Consider the following 18,837-nt stretch of genomic DNA (forward strand, 5'->3'; position numbering starts at 1 on the left):
TTACTCAAGCAATATTTTACTGGGTGACTTTTACTTTTACTTGAATCATTTTCTATTAAGGTATCTTTACTTTTACTCAAGTATGACAATTGGATACTTTTTCCACCACTTTTTTCACAACTAAGGGCATTTTAAGGTAATATAATGCGCTTTAACGTCATGTGTTGGGTCAGCCTGCGAGACCTAAAACTGAGAGAATGTGAACACACGGCGTTAACCAGGGAATATACTTATTTTCAAGTGGGGTCCTCTTTATTTTCTACTGTCAATTTGGGGTCGTGTGCAGAAAAAGTTTGCGAATAGCTGCTGAACTGCAACTTCATAGATAGTATGATAATCTTTGCAGAGCGCGTGCAATACAGACTGCTCCCGGAGCAGGAGCTTCCACGTCTGATCACGAGCCTTGGTTATCCAATCACAGCAAGCCACCGGGTGTTTCCAAACAACATCCCCTTTCACAGAACTACAGGCTGTGTAGCTAGCTACTTACTTCCTCATCATCTCAACTAAAAAGTTGTCGACTGAATAAATTAATTCCTACTTTGTTTATCTGACATTTTAGCTAGATGATTAGATGCTGTAGTTACTTACTACATTTATATCACAACTAAGAGGTCGCGTTGGAGAGGTCACAAGAAAACAAAAATGGACAACAGTGGTTTTCCTAACGTTAGACAAAAGACAATCACTCTTGTGATAAAAACACCGAATCAAGCCCACGGGGATCAGACGATTGAAGGAGTTGACACGGACTGGACAGTGAAAGAGTTGAAGACTCATTTATCGAGGGTGTACCCAAACAACCCGGTGAGTGATTGTGATAGCTAACTAGCTAACTTGGCTAGCTATCTACCCAGCTACCCCATAACTAGCAAGCTAGCCAGTCCTTGCCAAGTTAGACTGGTCCAGTAAGTTAGCCAGCTATAATGTAATACTAGTAACGTTAGCTACTGTCAATAACAATCATGCAATCCAAACAGCTAGCTAGGCTATAAATAGTTGTGTATGTATAAATCGTGGTTGCTGTTAGTGTCTGTTGTGTTGACATCTGTCCCCCTTTCCCCCCACAGACTGAAAGTGATCAGAGACTTATTTACTCTGGCAAGCTGCTCCCAGACCAACTGCATGTCAGAGATATTTTCAGAAAGGTATGTGTGTGTGCCTATTCACCTAAATATTAACTAGACATATTCTCAGAACTCTAGCAAATACTGAGTTATGTGCCATCTGGTCAGATTGCTGATATCATCAGTAAAAAAAAGTAATTGATTCAACATTATGTGCCTAGGGATTCAGTCTACCTACAGGGATACACAAATATCTGAAATTAGGCAGAGAATTGCTAAACCTAGGTCCTAGTTATTTTTAGTATTACTGGGTTACCTATACCACTGTGCTGAACAGTGTGTATATTATGTCAATGAATTACAATGCTAGAAGCTCAGATTAATGCAGAGAGCAAAACCCAAACCGTAAACTGAACTGGGCTGGGCTTTGACATCCCTGGAGTTCAAGCCCATAGAATTCCCTCAGAACTATTGTTCTGTGTCAGGACTGTTATGAATGCAGTCCCCTTTTCTGAACTACAGATCAGTCCCCTTTTCTGAACTACAGACCAGTCCCCTTTTCTGAACTACAGACCAGTCCCCTTTTCTGAACTACAGACCAGTCCCCTTTTCTGAACTACAGACCAGTCCCCTTTTCTGAACTACAGACCAGTCAGATTTTCTGAACTACAGATCAGGCCCATTTTCTGAACTACAGATCAGGCCCATTTTCTGAACTACAGATCAGTCAGATTTTCTGAACTACAGATCAGTCAGATTTTCTGAACTACAGATCAGTCAGATTTTCTGAACTACAGATCAGGCCTATTTTCTGAACTACAGATCAGTCAGATTTTCTGAACTACAGATCAGTCAGATTTTCTGAACTACAGATCAGTCAGATTTTCTGAACTACAGATCAGGCCCCTTTTCTGAACTACAGATCAGGCCCCTTTTCTGAACTACAGGTCAGTCAGATTTTGATCACTCAGTTCATGTTTAATGTTGCATTCACTACCTTTCTCAAGATTTTTCAATAGCCATTCTTTGTTATACATTTTTTTACTTCAAAAGGTTGAATGAGTGTCCCTCTATGTCCCGTGCCAAGAATGAATGTGATGTTACTGTGTCTTATGCCGCCTGGGATATTGCATCATGTATGTATGTCTTCACAGACGGACCTAACACCCACTGTGCACCTGGTGTGTGCAGTCAGAACTCAGCCCAGAGGTCCACTAGGAGCAAGACCAAAGGTAAAGTACCCCATATGGAACCCCATCTCAAACTGTGACATGTACTCTATGTGAAGGTTATGATGTAGACCTAGGTGAAGCTATTTTAAATATACTCATTAAATAGCATCAGTCAACAATTCTTCAGTTGTTGCTCCCCTAGATTTTGTGCCAAACCAGGAAACTTTTTTGTTTTTAGTTCTGCCGTGCCTGTGATTCCCTTGTGTTCTCCTTTAGAAACCCTACACACCTCATGAATATTATCTAGTAGCTATAATTGGGAACTCCTGGAGCTGACAACGGACAGTCAAAGCCAGACATTCAGATTAGGAAAAAGACACCTCACACGGTTGATAAGGGATAATTCGATAAGCCAAAACGCCCTATCAGCTAAATCGTCTAAATTATTCCCCCAGTCAGTGGTTGAGGAGGTGTCAGAGCTGAGGCTGTTCTGTCCTCTGGAGAGAGGAGTCCCAGCTCAGTGGATAGCAGGAGACAGGTGCACAACTACTCTCATTAGGAATCTCTGGAGACCATAATGCTTCTCTGAAAATTCACTGCAGCCACTTTGTACAGTATGTATGTCCGCACATGTGATGTTAACACCATGTCTCACTTTTTATTCAGGTCAGAGAGCCAGAACCACAACCGTCTGCCATGCCAACCAGACAGAACCCAGAGGGTCCCACCCCAGCCCCATCTGTGCCCACTGAACCAGAGCTGAGACAACGCAGGTACACTTCCACCTCTCCCGCCCCACCCTCATGGCCTGGCACTACAACGTGAGTTAACAAGACAAGTGAATTCTTTGCATAATGCTGGTGATATTAGTACCATATAAATTATAAACTAATAAACAACAACACTTCGGCTTATATGTAATATATACATTTTACGGACAACCTATTTTACAATACTTGTGTTTATTTTTAGTCCTGGCCTTTTTAGTCCTGGCCTCCCATCTATTTCTGATGTCCATCCAGTTTGATTTCTATTTGCCATATTTTAACTGTGCTGTTTCGCAAAAGTTCTGGACCTATATACATTTTACAGACACAGTATATTTTACATTTGTTATCTTGTTGTCATTAGTCCCACCCTTCAGCTCCATTCAACCCCTCCCATCTACAGTTGAAGTCGGAGGTTTACATACACCTTAGCCAAATACATTTAAACTCAGTTTTTCACAATTCCTGACATTTAATCCTAGTGAACATTCCCTGTCTTAGGTCAGTTAGGATCACCACTATTTTAAGAATGTGAAATGTCAGAATAATAGTAGAGAGAATGATTTATTTCAGCTTTTATTTCTTTCATCAAATTCCCAGCGGGTCAGAAATTTACATACACTCAATTAGTATTTGGTAGCATTGCCTTTAAATTGTTTAACTTGGGTCAAACGTTTCGGGTAGCCTTCTACAAGCTTCCCACAATAAGTTGGGTGAATGTTGGCCCATTCCTCCTCACAGAGCTGGTGTAACTGAGTCAGGTTTGTAGGCCTCCTTTCCGCACACGCTTTTTCAGTTCTGCCCACACATTTTCTATCGGATTGAGGTCAGGGCTTTGTGATGGCCACTCCAATACCTTGACTTTGTTGTCCTTAAGCCATTTTGCCACAACTTTGGAAGTACGCTTGGGGTCATTGTCCATTTGGAAGACCCATTTGCAACCAAGCTTTAACTTCCTGACTGATGTCTTGCGATGTTGCTTCAATATATCCACATAATTTTTGTCCCTCATGATGCCATCTAAGTTCACCAGTCCCTCCTGCAGCAAAGCACCTCCACAACATGATGCTGCCACCCCAGTGCTTCACGGTTGGGATGGTGTTCTTCGGCTTGCAAGCCTCCACCTTTTTCCTCCAAACATAACGATGGTCATTAAGGCCAAACAGTTCTATTTTTGTTTCATCAGACCAGAGGACATTTCTCCAAAAAGTACAACCTTTGTCCCCATGTGTAGTTGCAAACCTTAGTCTGGCTTTTTTATGGTGGTTTCGGAGCAGTGGCTTCTTCCTTGCTGAGCAGCCTTTCAGGTTATGTCGATATAGGACTCGTTTTACTGTGGATATAGATACTTTTGCACCTGTTTCCTCCAGCGTCTTCACAAGGTCCTTTGCTGTTGTTCTGGGATTGTTTTGCACTCTTCGCACCAAAGTACGTTCATCTCTAGAAGACAGAACGCGTCTCCTTCCTGAGTGGTATGACGGCTGCGTGGTCCAATGGTGTTTATACTTGCGTACTATTGTTTGTATAGATGACTGTGGTACCTTCAGGCGTTAGGAAATCGCTCCCAAGGATAGGATGAACCAGACCTGTGGAGGTCTACAATTTTTTTTCTGAAGTCTTGGCTGATTTCTTTTGATTTTCCCATGATGTCAAGCAAAGAGGCACTGAGTTTGAAGGTAGGTCTTGAAATACATCCACAAGTACACCTCCAATTGACTCAAATTATGTCAATTAGCCTAGAAGCTTCTAAAGCCATGACATCAATTTCTGGAATTTTCCAAGCTGTTTAAAGGCACAGTCAACTTAGTGTATGTAAACTTCTGACCCATTGGAATTGTGATACAGTGAATTATAAGTGAAATAATCCATCTTTAAACATTTGTTGGAAAAATTACTTGTGTCATGCACAAAGTAGATGTCTTAACCGACTTGCCAAAACTATAGTTTGTTAACAAGACATTTGTGGAGTGGTTGAGTTTTAATGACTCCAACCTAAGTGTATGTAAACTTCCGACTTCAACTGCATCTCTTAACACCATCCAAATTGGATTTCTGTTTGCCATATATTTTTCAACTGAGCTGTGATGCTTCACCAAAGTTCTAAACCTTTCTATTCTTATAGTTTCTACAGATTGTAAATTAAAGATACATTTTTTTGCTTAAAGTATTATTATATTATTGATAGATTTGACTATGACTTTTCAAATCACCCAGTAGTGCTATCTGCAGGGTTAGCTCCAGGTAATTGTTGCAATTCTTCAGCCATTCCTGGACCTGTGACCAAAAACAAGCTACATATGGACAGTACCAAAATAAATGATCTAATGACTCTGCCTCCTCGCAGCAAAATCTGCAGAGCTGGGAAGGTTGTATCCCCCAATAACTTTCTATTGGTTGCAAGAATTTTGTATACATATAAATTGAAAAATTCTATGTTTTGAATCCGGCGTCATTTTGCGTGTCAATTCATAAACCATGTGCCATGGAATCGGTACATCAATAAATCGATTTTGCAATCTATATGGCACAGCTGTCAATTTTTTTGGTACTTAAATGAAACTGGTATATATTTTTATTTATCACAATTTTCTTTAACCAATTTTGGTCTTTAATGCAGAGCCGACAGACAAGTTCCTTACTTTTCTCCCCTCCCCTTTGCCTCTTCCATTTTTGCGGTAGTTGGTTGTAATTTTGGATAGAGCAGATATTTCCATATATTTGTGTTAGTTGCATGTGTGACATACATTTTATCGAAAAAAATGATAATTAAAAAAAAAAATCTATTAGTATATTTGAGTTTAACCACGATATGTGTTCTATTATTTGTTATGTCGTTTCTGGTGGAGTAAACTGAAATTGCAACCAACTTTCTATGGCTTGTTTAAAAAATAACTATATTTTGGAGATTGTTTTCAAATAACCAAAAGTGAGCGTTTGTAATCTGAATAAAGGGGAAAAGGCCGTTCTTGAACATGGGGTGAGACATTCTTACTAATCTGCTAGAGAGACAGTTTGGATCTAAGTATAGCTCTATTACTTGTGTTGCTTTATGAAAAGTTATATTGCTGGGAGAAATTTAATACATTGGTCTATCCTTCAATCTGACATGACATGCAATTCACACTGCTATTATCCTGTGTGTCTCTAGGCCAGGGGCAGCAGAGATAACCAACCCAACCTTCCCCACCTACTCCCTCTACAGCCCTCAACAGCTGCTCTGGCTGCAGCACATGTATGCTCGCCAATATTACATGCAGTAGTAAGTATTCAATCCCAAGCATTTTATCACATTTAGTTATGACTTCCTACTGTCTTGCCATAGCATAATATTAAGCAGGGAAAATACTTTATAAAGTATGTTTGGCTTAGACCAGGGGTGTAAGCCCACAGGGCCATATGCTATAGGGAGAGATCTCAATTAACATTGAAATGACTAAAACCAACTGTGGAGAAATGATAATGGACCTACATTTAGCAGTCCCTCTACGATCACAATTTTTTTAAATTAACAATTCCCTGCATATTATGCAGGTGTTGCGAATTTGAACAATTACTGCACTATTTGCTCATTAAACAGTCAAATCGTAGCAATATTATTGCATAAAACTGAACCATAACTGCAGTACAAAAAGAGGGCTCGCAATTTCAACCAATCACCGCACATTTACTGCATAATATGGTTCAATCAAGCCACACATCGAGCAAATTTTTTTCCTCGTCAGGACAATTTTTCGACAAATCGGGCAAAATCACTGCATATTGCCATGCAAAATGTTAGATTTACAGCTGCAAGATCAAGCATTTTTGCCCACAAATTTAAAAAAATCCTAGCGAAATCCTGGATAAAATCATTCATAGTCTCTTCACTCTGTCCAACTTGCTAAGTGATCAAAAACAAATGCGGTGCAAAATTAGTTTGACACTCCTGGCTTACTGTGGGTGTTTCTCAAAATACTTAGTACAGGGCTCCGAGCATGCAAATTGGAGCACGGGAGGGTCGGAGTATGAGTTCAAATCAAAGTATGCGAATCGGAGAACGGAGGGCACTTCTTGAATGCGTATTCCGTTTATACATATTTTGAAGCATGCATCGATGCAAGCTTCAACGGAAAGTAAGGAAAGAAATATGTTGTAACCACGTAAAAGATTATGTTTAAAAAAAAAAAAGTCAATGCCTGACATTTTTTGAGCTGAAGCGAGATTAAATACTAATGCTGCCTATTAACATGTAATATGTTGCCCGAGTACAATATTTTATCTTGATACGTTAATAAATACACGCTGTGTTAATTTTGGAATGTTTACATGCCGAAGTACCGTAGATCGCAAGCCCATGATAAGTCAAGGCGGTGGCCCGTTCCTGTAGGTTCATGCTCTACAACATCCGCAGAGTACGACCCTGCCTCACACAGGAAGCGGCGCAGGTCCTAATCCAGGCACTTGTCATCTCCCGTCTGGATTACTGCAACTCGCTGTTGGCTGGGCTCCCTCTGCCTGTGCCATTAAACCCCTACAACTCATCCAGAACGCCGCAGCCCGTCTGGTGTTCAACCTTCCCAAGTTCTCTCACGTCACCCCGCTCCTCCGCTCTCTCCACTGGCTTCCAGTTGAAGCTCGCATCCGCTACAAGACCATGGTGCTTGCCTACGGAGCTGTGAGGGGAACGGCACCTCAGTACCTCCAGGCTCTGATCAGGCCCTACACCCAAACAAGGGCACTGCGTTCATCCACCTCTGGCCTGCTCGCCTCCCTACCACTGAGGAAGTACAGTTCCCGCTCAGCCCAGTCAAAACTGTTCGCTGCTCTGGCCCCCCAATGGTGGAACAAACTCCCTCACGACGCCAGGACAGCGGAGTCAATCACCACCTTCCGGAGACACCTGAAACCCCACCTCTTTAAGGAATACCTAGGATAGGATAAAGTAATCCTTCACACCCCCTTAAAAGATTTAGATGCACTATTGTAAAGTGGCTGCTCCACTGGATGTCATAAGGTGAATGCACCAATTTGTAAGTCGCTCTGGACAAGAGCGTCTGCTAAATGACTTAAATGTAAATGTAAGTAAATCGGGCTAACTGGCTAGCTACGACTGTTAGCTAGTTAGCCAGAGAACCACAAATAATTTTTTGCTTGCTACCCCCGAAGAATTGACCTTGTATAATATTCGTTTTAGGTCATTTTTGCTTGTTAAACTATCTGGTTAGCTACATTATTACGATTCACACAGCTAGCAGATAGTTATGACGTAAAAAGTGTGCTTTGTGTATATCTTGTTTAGTCTCTATTGCCATTGTCCTGGCAGGAAAACGGTTCACTAAATGTGTAGCTAACTGGCTAGCTAGCCATGAATAATTGGTAGCTACCCACAAAAAATGTACATCTACCCTGCATAACATTAGTTTTAAGTAATTTTTGCCTGTTTAACTAGCAGGCTAGCTAGATTATTATGATTCACATATCTAACGTTAGCTGATAATTATGAAGTAAAACATTTGCTTTGTGTTTATCTTGTTTAGTCTATTGTTGTCATTGACCTGGCTGGAAGAAGGTTCAGTGAATTAAAACATTTAAAAAAAATTAATATGACCTTTATTTAACTAGGCAAGTCAGTTAAGAACTAATTCTTATTTTCAATGACAGCCTAGGAACAGTGGGTTAACTGCCTGTTCAGGGGCAGAATGACAGATTTGTACCTTGTCAGCTCGGGGATTTGAACTTGCAACCTTTCGGTTACTAGTCCAACTCTCTAACCACTAGGCTACCCTGCGTAGTGTGAGGTCATACAGTAGGGGGGAGTGTGAGTGCTTCTCTAATGTTTTATGCATTCACCACACTCTCGTCCTCACAAGAATGTACTCAGGAGAATGTAGTCGGAGAATGAGAGTGTGGAGCACGGTAGTATGCATATTGAGAAACCCTGTCTGTCTTTTGTCCCATAGCCATGCAGCCTATGCAGCAGCAGCTTCTGCCCCCTTTGCCCCAGCCGCAGGCCCATCCCTGCCTGCTGCTCCCCACCAAGCCGCTGTCCCAGCACCCCTGCCCAATCAGGCCCCCATTGACAACCTGCCAGCCAATCAGAATGCGCAGGACGGCGCCTTTATCAACCCGGGAGCAGCCAATCAGAACCTGCGGATGAATGCCCAAGGCGGGCCTGTGATGGAGGATGAGGAGGAAATGGATCGTGATTGGCTAGACTGGGTGTACACAGCTGCCCGTCTGGGAGTGTTTCTCAGTATTGTCTACTTCTACTCCAGCCTGAGCCGTTTCGCCCTTGTCATGAGCAGCCTGCTCCTTATGTACCTGTGAGTTGACTGTGTTTGTTTGTTGTAAAACAAGGTATGTTGCTGTGTACTATGTCTATAACTGTATAAAGCCCCACAGTGGAGGTGTCATTCTACCCATAAAACCTAGCGGTCAAACAGGGAAATGGTTCCAATTGTTTTTCCACCATTAATAGAGGATTTTATTAACACTTAAAAAAAGGTCTGTGTTTTGTGTTTGCTTACCATGGCGTGACGTTTTTATAACCATGTAAATCTCTCTTGGACAGACCATCCTGGCTTTGTCTTTTTTTTTAATGATAGCCATATTAGCAGCTAATTAGCGTTAATTATTTTGTGTGTAAATACAGGCGAATATATTGATAAAAGTCACCTTGTCCTACAGAGATTTACATGGTTATCAAAACGTCACACCAGGGTAAGCCTAGACAAAAAATAACACTTATTTGAAGTGTTTCTAAAATGCCCAATGGGGAAAATTAATGGTGGAAAAACAATTGGAACCATTTCCCAGTTTGACCTCTAGGTTTTATGGGTATTTTGTAGCCAGAGCCATGTATTTAGAGAGTTTGGCCAACTTTTAGAAATTTGAATATTGTTCATATTCTCCATGTTATGTTAATCGGCACTAACATGGCTGACAATAATGTTTTCAAGTGTCATGTAAATGCGTCATAATGCTCATTCTAGACATTATTCCCAATGTAATGTTAATGGGGCGCTAACATGGCTGCCATAGCATGCTATAGAGTCATCTAAATGCATCATAATGCAGAAACCTCAATGGCCCAACTCTCTGAATACATGGCTCTGTGTATAGCCTGTCTGCTAATGGTGAGGCTGGCATTAGCCGTGGGTGATGGGCAGATGAAGGCACCCGTGCAGTAGTCCTGAGAGAATGAGGGCCATATGTTGTGCTTATCAGCAAAGAAGAGATGTCCTTAGCTCAATGTGTTGCAGTCACACACTCTGTCCATTGTGCAACTCCCTCAGGCTCTGGAATCAGCTCTCTCATCCAAACCACACATTCCAAAAGTATGAGTGGAGACAAAGCTGTGTGTGTTTGAGAGTGGTTGAGAGATGTTGAGGGAGAGCGAGAGAGGCATGGCCTCGACATACACTAACACAGTCGGTGAGGTCGTTGTGACCGCAGTGTCCTGAATGTCCTCCCATATTCCAGTCTAATGTGAGGATATGTAGTGCTGGTTGAGTGTTTCTCTATGTGCTGCTGAGAGCTGCCTGGTACAGCAGGCCTCATCTCTGCTACAGTTACTATAGATATGGGCGTCGGATCAAGGGCACTACCTCCCTGATCAACTAATCTGGACAGACGTGGCAGAATGGGACCTAAGCCTTATCTTTACGTGTAACAAGGTTTAGCCGCATTTACTCCACCGCCTACGCTAATGATTGGACTGGTCTCAGTGTGTTGGAAGGAGAGTTGGCCTGGTTATAGGATTGTAAATAGAGTGACCATTATTAACATGTCAGTCAGTCTGTACTTCCTCTTTGTTTGCACCACCTGGTCTTAACTGGAAATGCAAATGAATATACTTTATTAATCCCAGTTGTCTTCCTCTCAGGCACACAGCAGGATGGTTCCCCTTCAGACAAAGGCCCCTGGTCAGAGGTCCAAACAACCAGGTCCCTGAGGTCATCCAGAACCAGGACAGGAACCCAGTGCCACCGGTAAGACACATTTCCTCAGGGGCTGGATCTCTAGGGGTGGAAAACAGATATGACTTCATTACAAGGCATGTACTGCCTTATGTAGTAACATTCATCATACAGCATGTAGAGCAGGGCTGTCAAACTAATTTTGTCCCAGGGGTCGTATTCGTTCTTCAACGTGGTCTAGAGGGGTGCACTGAAAATTGGTTATACTTCCTAGCTGTCAGAATTAGCAAAAGATAGTCCTATATCCATTGTTTTTGTAATTATCAATACTCCCTGACTGTCTAGCTTTAATCTTGTGGATTATTAGCAAGCTGGACACAGGCAAGAACTGTATAAATGTTGGTCCATTGTAATTTTTACACAGTTTAGATTTGGTTTTAGTCATTTTGAAGTATATTTAGTTTGTGTCCCAGGAAACAATCGGATTTAACTTCTTTAGAAAAACAGCCCTAATTTTGGAAACAAACATTATTATGTTGTCATCCAGTCACATTTATTGATTTTCCAAGCTATAGCACACAATATGTTACATACAGTGCATTCGGAAAGTATTCAGACCCCTTCAATTTTTCCACATTTTGTTACATTACATCCTTATTCTAAAATGTATTTAAAAAATGTTATCGATCTACACACAATACCACATAATGACGAAGTGAAAACAGGTTTTTAAAAACAGAAATACCTTACTTACATAAGTATTCAGACCCTTTGCTATGAGACTCGAAATTAAGCTCAGCTGCATCCTGTTTCCATTGATCTTTTAAAAAAAAAAATAATTTCACCTTTATTTAACCAGGTAGGCAAGTTGAGAACAAGTTCTCAATTACAATTGCGACCTGGCCAAGATAAAGCAAAGCAGTTTGACACATACAACGACACAGAGTTACACATGGAGTAAAACAAACATACAGTCAATAATACAGTATAAACAAGTCTATATACGATGTGAGCAAATGAGGTGAGATAAGGGAGGTAAAGGCAAAAAAAAGGCCATGGTGGCAAAGTAAATACAATATAGCAGGTAAAACACTGGAATGGTAGATTTGCAGTGGAAGAATGTGCAAAGTAGAAATAAGAATAATGGGGTGCAAAGGAGCAAAATAAATAAATAAATACAGTAGGGAAAGAGGTAGTAGTTTGGGCTAAATTATAGGTGGGCTATGTACAGGTGCAGTAATCTGTGAGCTGCTCTGACAGTTGGTGCTTAAAGCTAGTGAGGGAGATAAGTGTTTCCAGTTTCAGAGATTTTTGTAGTTCGTTCCAGTCATTGACAGCAGAGAACTGGAAGGAGAGGCGGCCAAAGAAATAATTGGTTTTGGGGGTGACCAGTGAGATATACCTGCTGGAGCGCGTGCTACAGGTGGGTGCTGCTATGGTGACCAGCGAGCTGAGATAAGGGGGGACTTTACCTAGCAGGGTCTTGTAGATGACATGGAGCCAGTGGGTTTGGCGACGAGTATGAAGCGAGGGCCAGCCAACGAAAGCGTACAGGTCGCAATGGTGGGTAGTATATGGGGCTTTGGTGACAAAACGGATTGCACTGTGATTGACTGCATCCAATTTGTTGAGTATGGTATTGGAGGCTATTTTGTAAATGACATCGCCAAAGTCGAGGATTGGTAGGATGGTCAGTTTTACAAGGGTATGTTTGGCAGCATGAGTGAAGGATGCTTTGTAGCGAAATAGGAAGCCAATTCTAGATTTACTTTGGATTGGAGATGTTTGATATTGGTCTGGAAGGAGAGTTTACAGTCTAACCAGACACCTAAGTATTTGTAGTTGTCCACGTATTCTAAGTCCGAGCCGTCCAGAGTAGTGATGTTGGACAGGCGGGTAGGTGCAGGTAGCGATCGGTTGAAGAGCATGTATTTAAGAGCAATTGGAGGCCACAGAAGGAGAGTTGTATGGCATTGAAGCTTGCCTGGAGGGTTGTTAACAGTGTCCAAAGAAGGGCCAGAAGTATACAGAATGGTGTCGTCTGCGTAGAGGTGGATCAGAGACTCACCAGCAGCAAGAGCGACCTCATTGATGTATACAGAGAAGAGAGTCGGTCCAAGAATTGAACCCTGTGGCACCCCCATAGACTGCCAGAGGTCCGGACAGCAGACCCTCTGATTTGACACACTGAACTCTATCAGAGAAGTAGTTGGTGAACCAGGCGAGGCAATCATTTGAGAAACCAAGGCTGTCGAGTCTGCCGATGAGGATGTGGTGATTGACAGAGTCGAAAGCCTTGGCCAGATCAATGAATAAGGCTGCACAGTAATGTTTCTTATCGATGGAGGTTAAGATATCGTTTAGGACCTTGAGCGTGGCTGAGGTGCACCCATGACCAGCTCTGAAACCAGATTGCATATCAGAGAAGGTATGGTGAGATTCTAAATGGTCGGTAATCTGTTTGTTGACTTGGCTTTCGAAGACCTTAGAAAGGCATGGGAGGATAGATATAGGTCTGTAGCAGTTTGGGTCAAGAGTGTCCCCCCCTTTGAAGAGGGGGATGACCGCAGCTGCTTTCCAATCTTTGGGAATCTCAGACGACACGAAAGAGAGGTTGAACAGGCTAGTAATAGGGGTGGCAACAATTTCTGCAGATAATTTTAGAAAGAAAGGGTCCAGATTGTCTAGCCCGGCTGATTTGTAGGGGTCCAGATTTTGCAGCTCTTACAGAACATCAGCTGAACAGATTTGGGAGAAGGAGAAATGGGGAAGGCTTGGGCGAGTTGCTGTGGGGGGTGCAGTGCTGTTGACCGGGGTAGGAGTAGCCAGGTGGAAAGCATGGCCAGCCGTAGAAAAATGCTTATTGAAATTCTCAATTATGGTGGATTTATCAGTGGTGACAGTGTTTCCTATCTTCAGTGCAGTGGGCAGCTGGGAGGAGGTGTTCTTATTCTCCATGGACTTTACAGTGTCCCAGAACTTTTTCGAGTTAGTGTTGCAGGAAGCAAATTTCTGCTTGAAAAAGCTAGCCTTGGCTTTTCTAACTGCCTGTGTATAATGGTTTCTAGCTTCCCTGAACAGCTGCATATCACGGGGGCTGTTCGATGCTAATGCAGAACGCCATAGGATGTTTTTGTGTTGGTTAAGGGCAGTCAGGTCTGGGGAGAACCAAGGGCTATATCTGTTCCTGGTTCTAAATTTCTTGAATGGGGCATGTTTATTTAAGATGGTTAGGAAGGCATTTAAAAAAAAATATCCAGGCATCCTCTACTGACGGGATGAGATCAATATCCTTCCAGGATACCCCGGCCAGGTCGATTAGAAAGGCCTGCTCGCTGAAGTGTTTCAGGGAGCGTTTTACAGTGATGAGTGGAGGTCGTTTGACCGCTGACCCATTACGGATGCAGGCAATGAGGCAGTGATCGCTGAGATCTTGGTTGAAGACAGCAGAGGGCAAGTAGAGGGCAAGTTGGTTAGGATAATATCTATGAGGGTGCCCGTGTTTAAGGCTTTGGGGAGGTACCTGGTAGGTTCATTGATAATTTGTGTGAGATTGAGGGCATCAAGTTTAGATTGTAGGATGGCTGGGGTGTTAAGCATGTTCCAGTTTAGGTCGCCTAGCAGCACGAGCTCTGAAGATAGATGGGGGGCAATCAGTTCACATATGGTGTCCAGAGCATAGCTGGGGGCAGAGGGTGGTCTATAGCAGGCGGCAACGGTGAGAGACTTGTTTTTAGAGAAGTGAATTTTTAAAAGTAGAAGTTCAAATTGTTTGGGTACAGACCTGGATAGTAGGACAGAACTCTGCAGGCTATCTTTGCAGTAGATTGCAACACCGCCCCCTTTGGCAGTTCTATCTTGTCTGAAAATGTTGTAGTTTGGAATTAAAATGTCAGAATTTTTGGTGGTCTTCCTAAGCCAGGATTCAGACACAGCTAGAACATCCGGGTTGGCAGAGTGTGCTAAAGCAGTGAATAGAACAAACTTAGGGAGGAGGCTTCTAATGTTAACATGCATGAAACCAAGGCTATTACGGTTACAGAAGTCGTCAAAAGAGAGCGCCTGGGGAATAGGAGTGGAGCTAGGCACTGCAGGGCCTGGATTCACCTCTACATCGCCAGAGGAACAGAGGAGGAGTAGAATAAGGGTGCGGCTAAAAGCAATAAGAATTGGTCGTCTGGAACAGAGAGTAAAATAAAATAGCATCAAGGTATAATGTACAGACAAAGGTATGGTAGGATGTGAATACAGTGGAGGTAAACCTAGGTATTGAGTGATGAAGAGAGAGATATTGTCTCTAGAAACATCATTGAAACCAGGAGATGTCATTGCATGTGTGGGTGGTGGAACTAGTAGGTTGGATAATGTATAGTGAGCAGGACTAGAGGCTCTACAGTGAAATAAGCCAATAAACACTAACCAGAACAACAATGGACAAGGCATATTGACATTAAGGAGAGGCATGCTTAGTCGAGTGATCAAAAGGGTCCGGTGAGTGGAGAGGTTGGTTGGGGGTCACGGCGATTTAGACAGCTAGCCAGGCCATCGGTAGCAAGCTAGCATAGGATGGAGGTCTGTTATTAGCCACCTCTTGCGTTCCTTAGCCACCTCTTGCGTTCCGTCAGTAGATATTTGAGATGTTTCCACAACTTGATTATGAGTCCACCTGTGGTAAATTCAATTGATTGGAAATGATTTTGAAATGCACACACCTGTCTATATAAGGTCCCACAGTTGACAGTGCATGTCAGAGCAAAAACCAAGCCATGAGGTCGAAGGACTAGTAACCTTCCGGTTACTTGTCCAACGCTCTAACCACTAGGCAACCTGCCACATGGTGGTGACAGCATCATATTGTGGGGATGTTTTTTAGCGACAGGGACTGGGAGACTAATCAGGATCGAGGGAAAGATGAATGAGATCCTTGATGAAAACTTGCTCCAGAGCGGAGCAGAGAAGAATGGAGAAAAACTGCCCAAATACACGTGCTAAACTTATAGCGTCATACCCAAGAAGACTTGAGGCTGCAATCGCTGCCAAGTACCGAGTAAAGGGTCTGAATACTTTATGTAAATGTGATATTTAAAAATAATTTTAAAAATTGCTTTGTCATTATGGGGTTTTGTGTGTAGATTGATAAGAGGGGTGAAAACAATTTAATCCATTTTAGAATATGGTTGTAACTTAACAAAATGTGGAGGGGTCTGAATACTTCCCGACTGCACCGTACAGTAGGTTTTCAAAGGACCAAAGAGAATGGTCTAATTTTTTATTTTTGCCATGGAAAAATAGTAGTTGTACGTATCATCCTGGCCCTCTTTGACTCCCCTGATATAGTTTAATTTAACTGTGTTGAAAAACATACAGTTTAAGTGTGTTTTTTATATCTGAACTCTGGGGGTGGCGCTAACAGAGTTTTTTTTCTCTTCCCTCAGGTGGAGGTCCCTGCAGGAGAAGAGGGGGCCGAGGCGGAGGTTGGACCTGATGAACCACACCCCCTGGCTGCAGTACCTGTGCCTCAACACAGGGTGTCCATCGTTTGGAGTGCCTGGATCTTCTTCAAAGCCTTCTTTGCCTCCCTCATCCCAGAGGCCCCTGGAGTGGCTAACTGAATAATCGACTTTTCCAGCAGGGGGCACACTGGAACTGAAGTTACCCTCAGTATCAGACCTGCCTCTCTGTCACGGGAAGTCCTCTCTCTGGCCCTCTGGATGGATGCCTGGATGGATGCCTGGACATTTTGTGAGAAATCATGAATGATTAAAAGCGTCAATGCATACAAAGCCCTGGCTGTAGTCTGTTAAGGGTGTGTGTTTAGGGATATGATGATTCATTCGGCGCTTCCTGCCTTATGATAGTGACCAAATGGTTGTATATACAGTACAGTACATACACCTCTCTCTGCCAAATGGTTGTAAATGCTGTAAATGTTTATTGGAACAAAACATTTAAATATTATTGTATTGTCTGTACACAGCACTTTACAAAACTTATCTTATTATTAGGGCTGGGACAATACTAATATCGCAATATTGTTTCCATTGCAAAAATGTAAACACGAAGCAGATCAAACTCTTTGCCCCTTTAAAAACCTTATGTATGTAAAATATTGTCTGCTATATCTTGTAAAATAAATAAATGTGATACTGGATGAGTAGTAATGTACACTCAGTGGCCAGTTTATTAGGGAACACCCATCACCCACTGGGTCTGACCCCTTTTGCCTCCAGAACAGCTTGAATTCTCAGGGTCATGGATTCTACAGGGTGTGGCGTTCAAACATTACTCAATTTGTATCAATGGACCTGATGTGTGCTAGGGAAACCAATCCCCACACCGTTACACCACCGCCACCAGCCTGTACCGTTGACACGAGGCAGAATATCAACGTAGTCAGATTCATGTTGCTAAATGCCAGATCTTGACTTTGCCATCAGCATGACTCAAAATGAACCAAGATTTGTCGGACCAGGCAATGTTTTTCCACTCCTCAATTGTTCAATGTTGGTGATCGCGTGCCCACTGGAGCTGCTTCTTGTTTTTAGCTGATAGGAGTGGAAACCGGATGGGCTGCAAAATCCCATCCGTGACAAGGACCGATGAGTTGTGCGTTCCGAAATGCCGTTCTGTACACTACTTGTACTGTGCCATTATTTTCCAGTTTGTGGCCTGCCTCGTAGCTTGCACGATTCTTGCCATTCTCCTACGACCTCTCATCAACGAGCTGTTTTCGCCCACAGACCTGCCCCCTGACTGGATGTTTCTTTTCCCGCACCGTTCTCAGTTAACCGAAGATGACTCCGACGATCCTACCATGCTTAAAGTCTCTTAGGTTACTTGTTATGCCCATTCTAACATTCAATCGAACACTAACTGAATGCCTCGATGCCTGTCTGCCTGATTTATATAGCAAGCCACGGCCACGCGACTCACTGTCTGTAGGAGCAAACAATTTGTGAACGGGTTGGTGTACCTAATAAACTGGCCACTGATTGTATGTTTCCAACATACATGGGGCTGTTTTCCGAAATAGTTAAATCCACTTTGTGTTTTGTTTCCTTGCCACGATACTAACGAGTATCGTAATACTGGTATTGTGCCGGCCATACTTATTATGCAAATTTGCTTTAATCTGGGTTAAATTATGAGATGCTTATAGTGCTGTATAATAAAATAGTTTGTATTGCTCTTGCTCAGAGATGGAAGTGCTATACAGGGTTGTGCATGAGTATTGAATGTTTCTCTGGTTGTCTCAGATGTGAAATGGAAGGTAGTGTTAACATAGTGTGGCTTTAATTCATTAGACTGGTTAAAGATCTTCTGAAAGTTGAATTATGTTAAACACGGGAATATGCAGTTGTGTGGGGCTTAGGCCAGACTGTTTTTGCAATTAAAATGGAATCATGCATAGTGACCTCGCTCCCTTGTTACACAATGAGAAAAATATATATTGTGATTCCTTTTGGAATGCCTTTAACTGTACACATACACTAAGTGTAATTCCCCCCTAGTACGTTCTAATGTGATTTATCTTTTTGTTTTTATTTTGGTAAAACAGCTTTTTAATGGATGCTACTGTATCAAGAATATTTTGTGGAGACTTGCAATAAATTTACTTATTTAAAAGGATTGCCTCTTTAGATAGTTATTTACTAGACTACAGTCACCTAACAGAACAATAATACATTAACACATCTAAAGTACTCACAAACACAAGCTTATTTTAGACAACATGTTTGAGGACAATCAACAAAAATAGATTTAACATGTTCATAACATCTCTTGCAAAACAAAAAATAGTTCAAAGGGTCTACACAGTATACGCAAACGGAGCCGACGGAGGTCGGTTTGGGTCACTACGTAGTTCTACGTCTATTTGTGCGGCTGAATTTTTGGACTGCTGTGTAGATCCCTTAAGCCTCCGCTCCAACTC

At 42.3% G+C, this 18,837-nt stretch overlaps 1 protein-coding gene across 2 annotated transcripts; it reads left to right on the forward strand.

Annotated features, from left to right (window-relative positions):
- The first annotated feature begins 371 nt into the window (after positions 1-371).
- herpud1 (homocysteine-inducible, endoplasmic reticulum stress-inducible, ubiquitin-like domain member 1) lies at positions 372-18,533 on the forward strand. 2 transcript variants are annotated; one of them, XM_029668128.2, is made up of 8 exons: positions 372-807; positions 1,071-1,148; positions 2,222-2,299; positions 2,906-3,012; positions 6,155-6,265; positions 8,946-9,308; positions 10,871-10,976; positions 16,340-18,533. In XM_029668128.2, the coding sequence occupies exons 1-8, from the start codon at positions 646-648 to the stop codon at positions 16,514-16,516; spliced, it is 1,182 nt and encodes a 393-aa protein (XP_029523988.1). In that variant the 5' UTR covers positions 372-645; the 3' UTR covers positions 16,517-18,533. The 2 variants fall into 2 exon arrangements, with proteins under 2 accessions (XP_029523988.1, XP_029523987.1); XM_029668127.2 differs by having other exon boundaries at positions 373-807; positions 2,906-3,060.
- The last annotated feature ends 304 nt before the right edge of the window (positions 18,534-18,837 follow it).

Source organism: Oncorhynchus nerka, linkage group LG9a (assembly GCF_034236695.1).
Source record: "Oncorhynchus nerka isolate Pitt River linkage group LG9a, Oner_Uvic_2.0, whole genome shotgun sequence".
In the NCBI taxonomy this organism is placed as follows: domain Eukaryota; kingdom Metazoa; phylum Chordata; class Actinopteri; order Salmoniformes; family Salmonidae; genus Oncorhynchus; species Oncorhynchus nerka.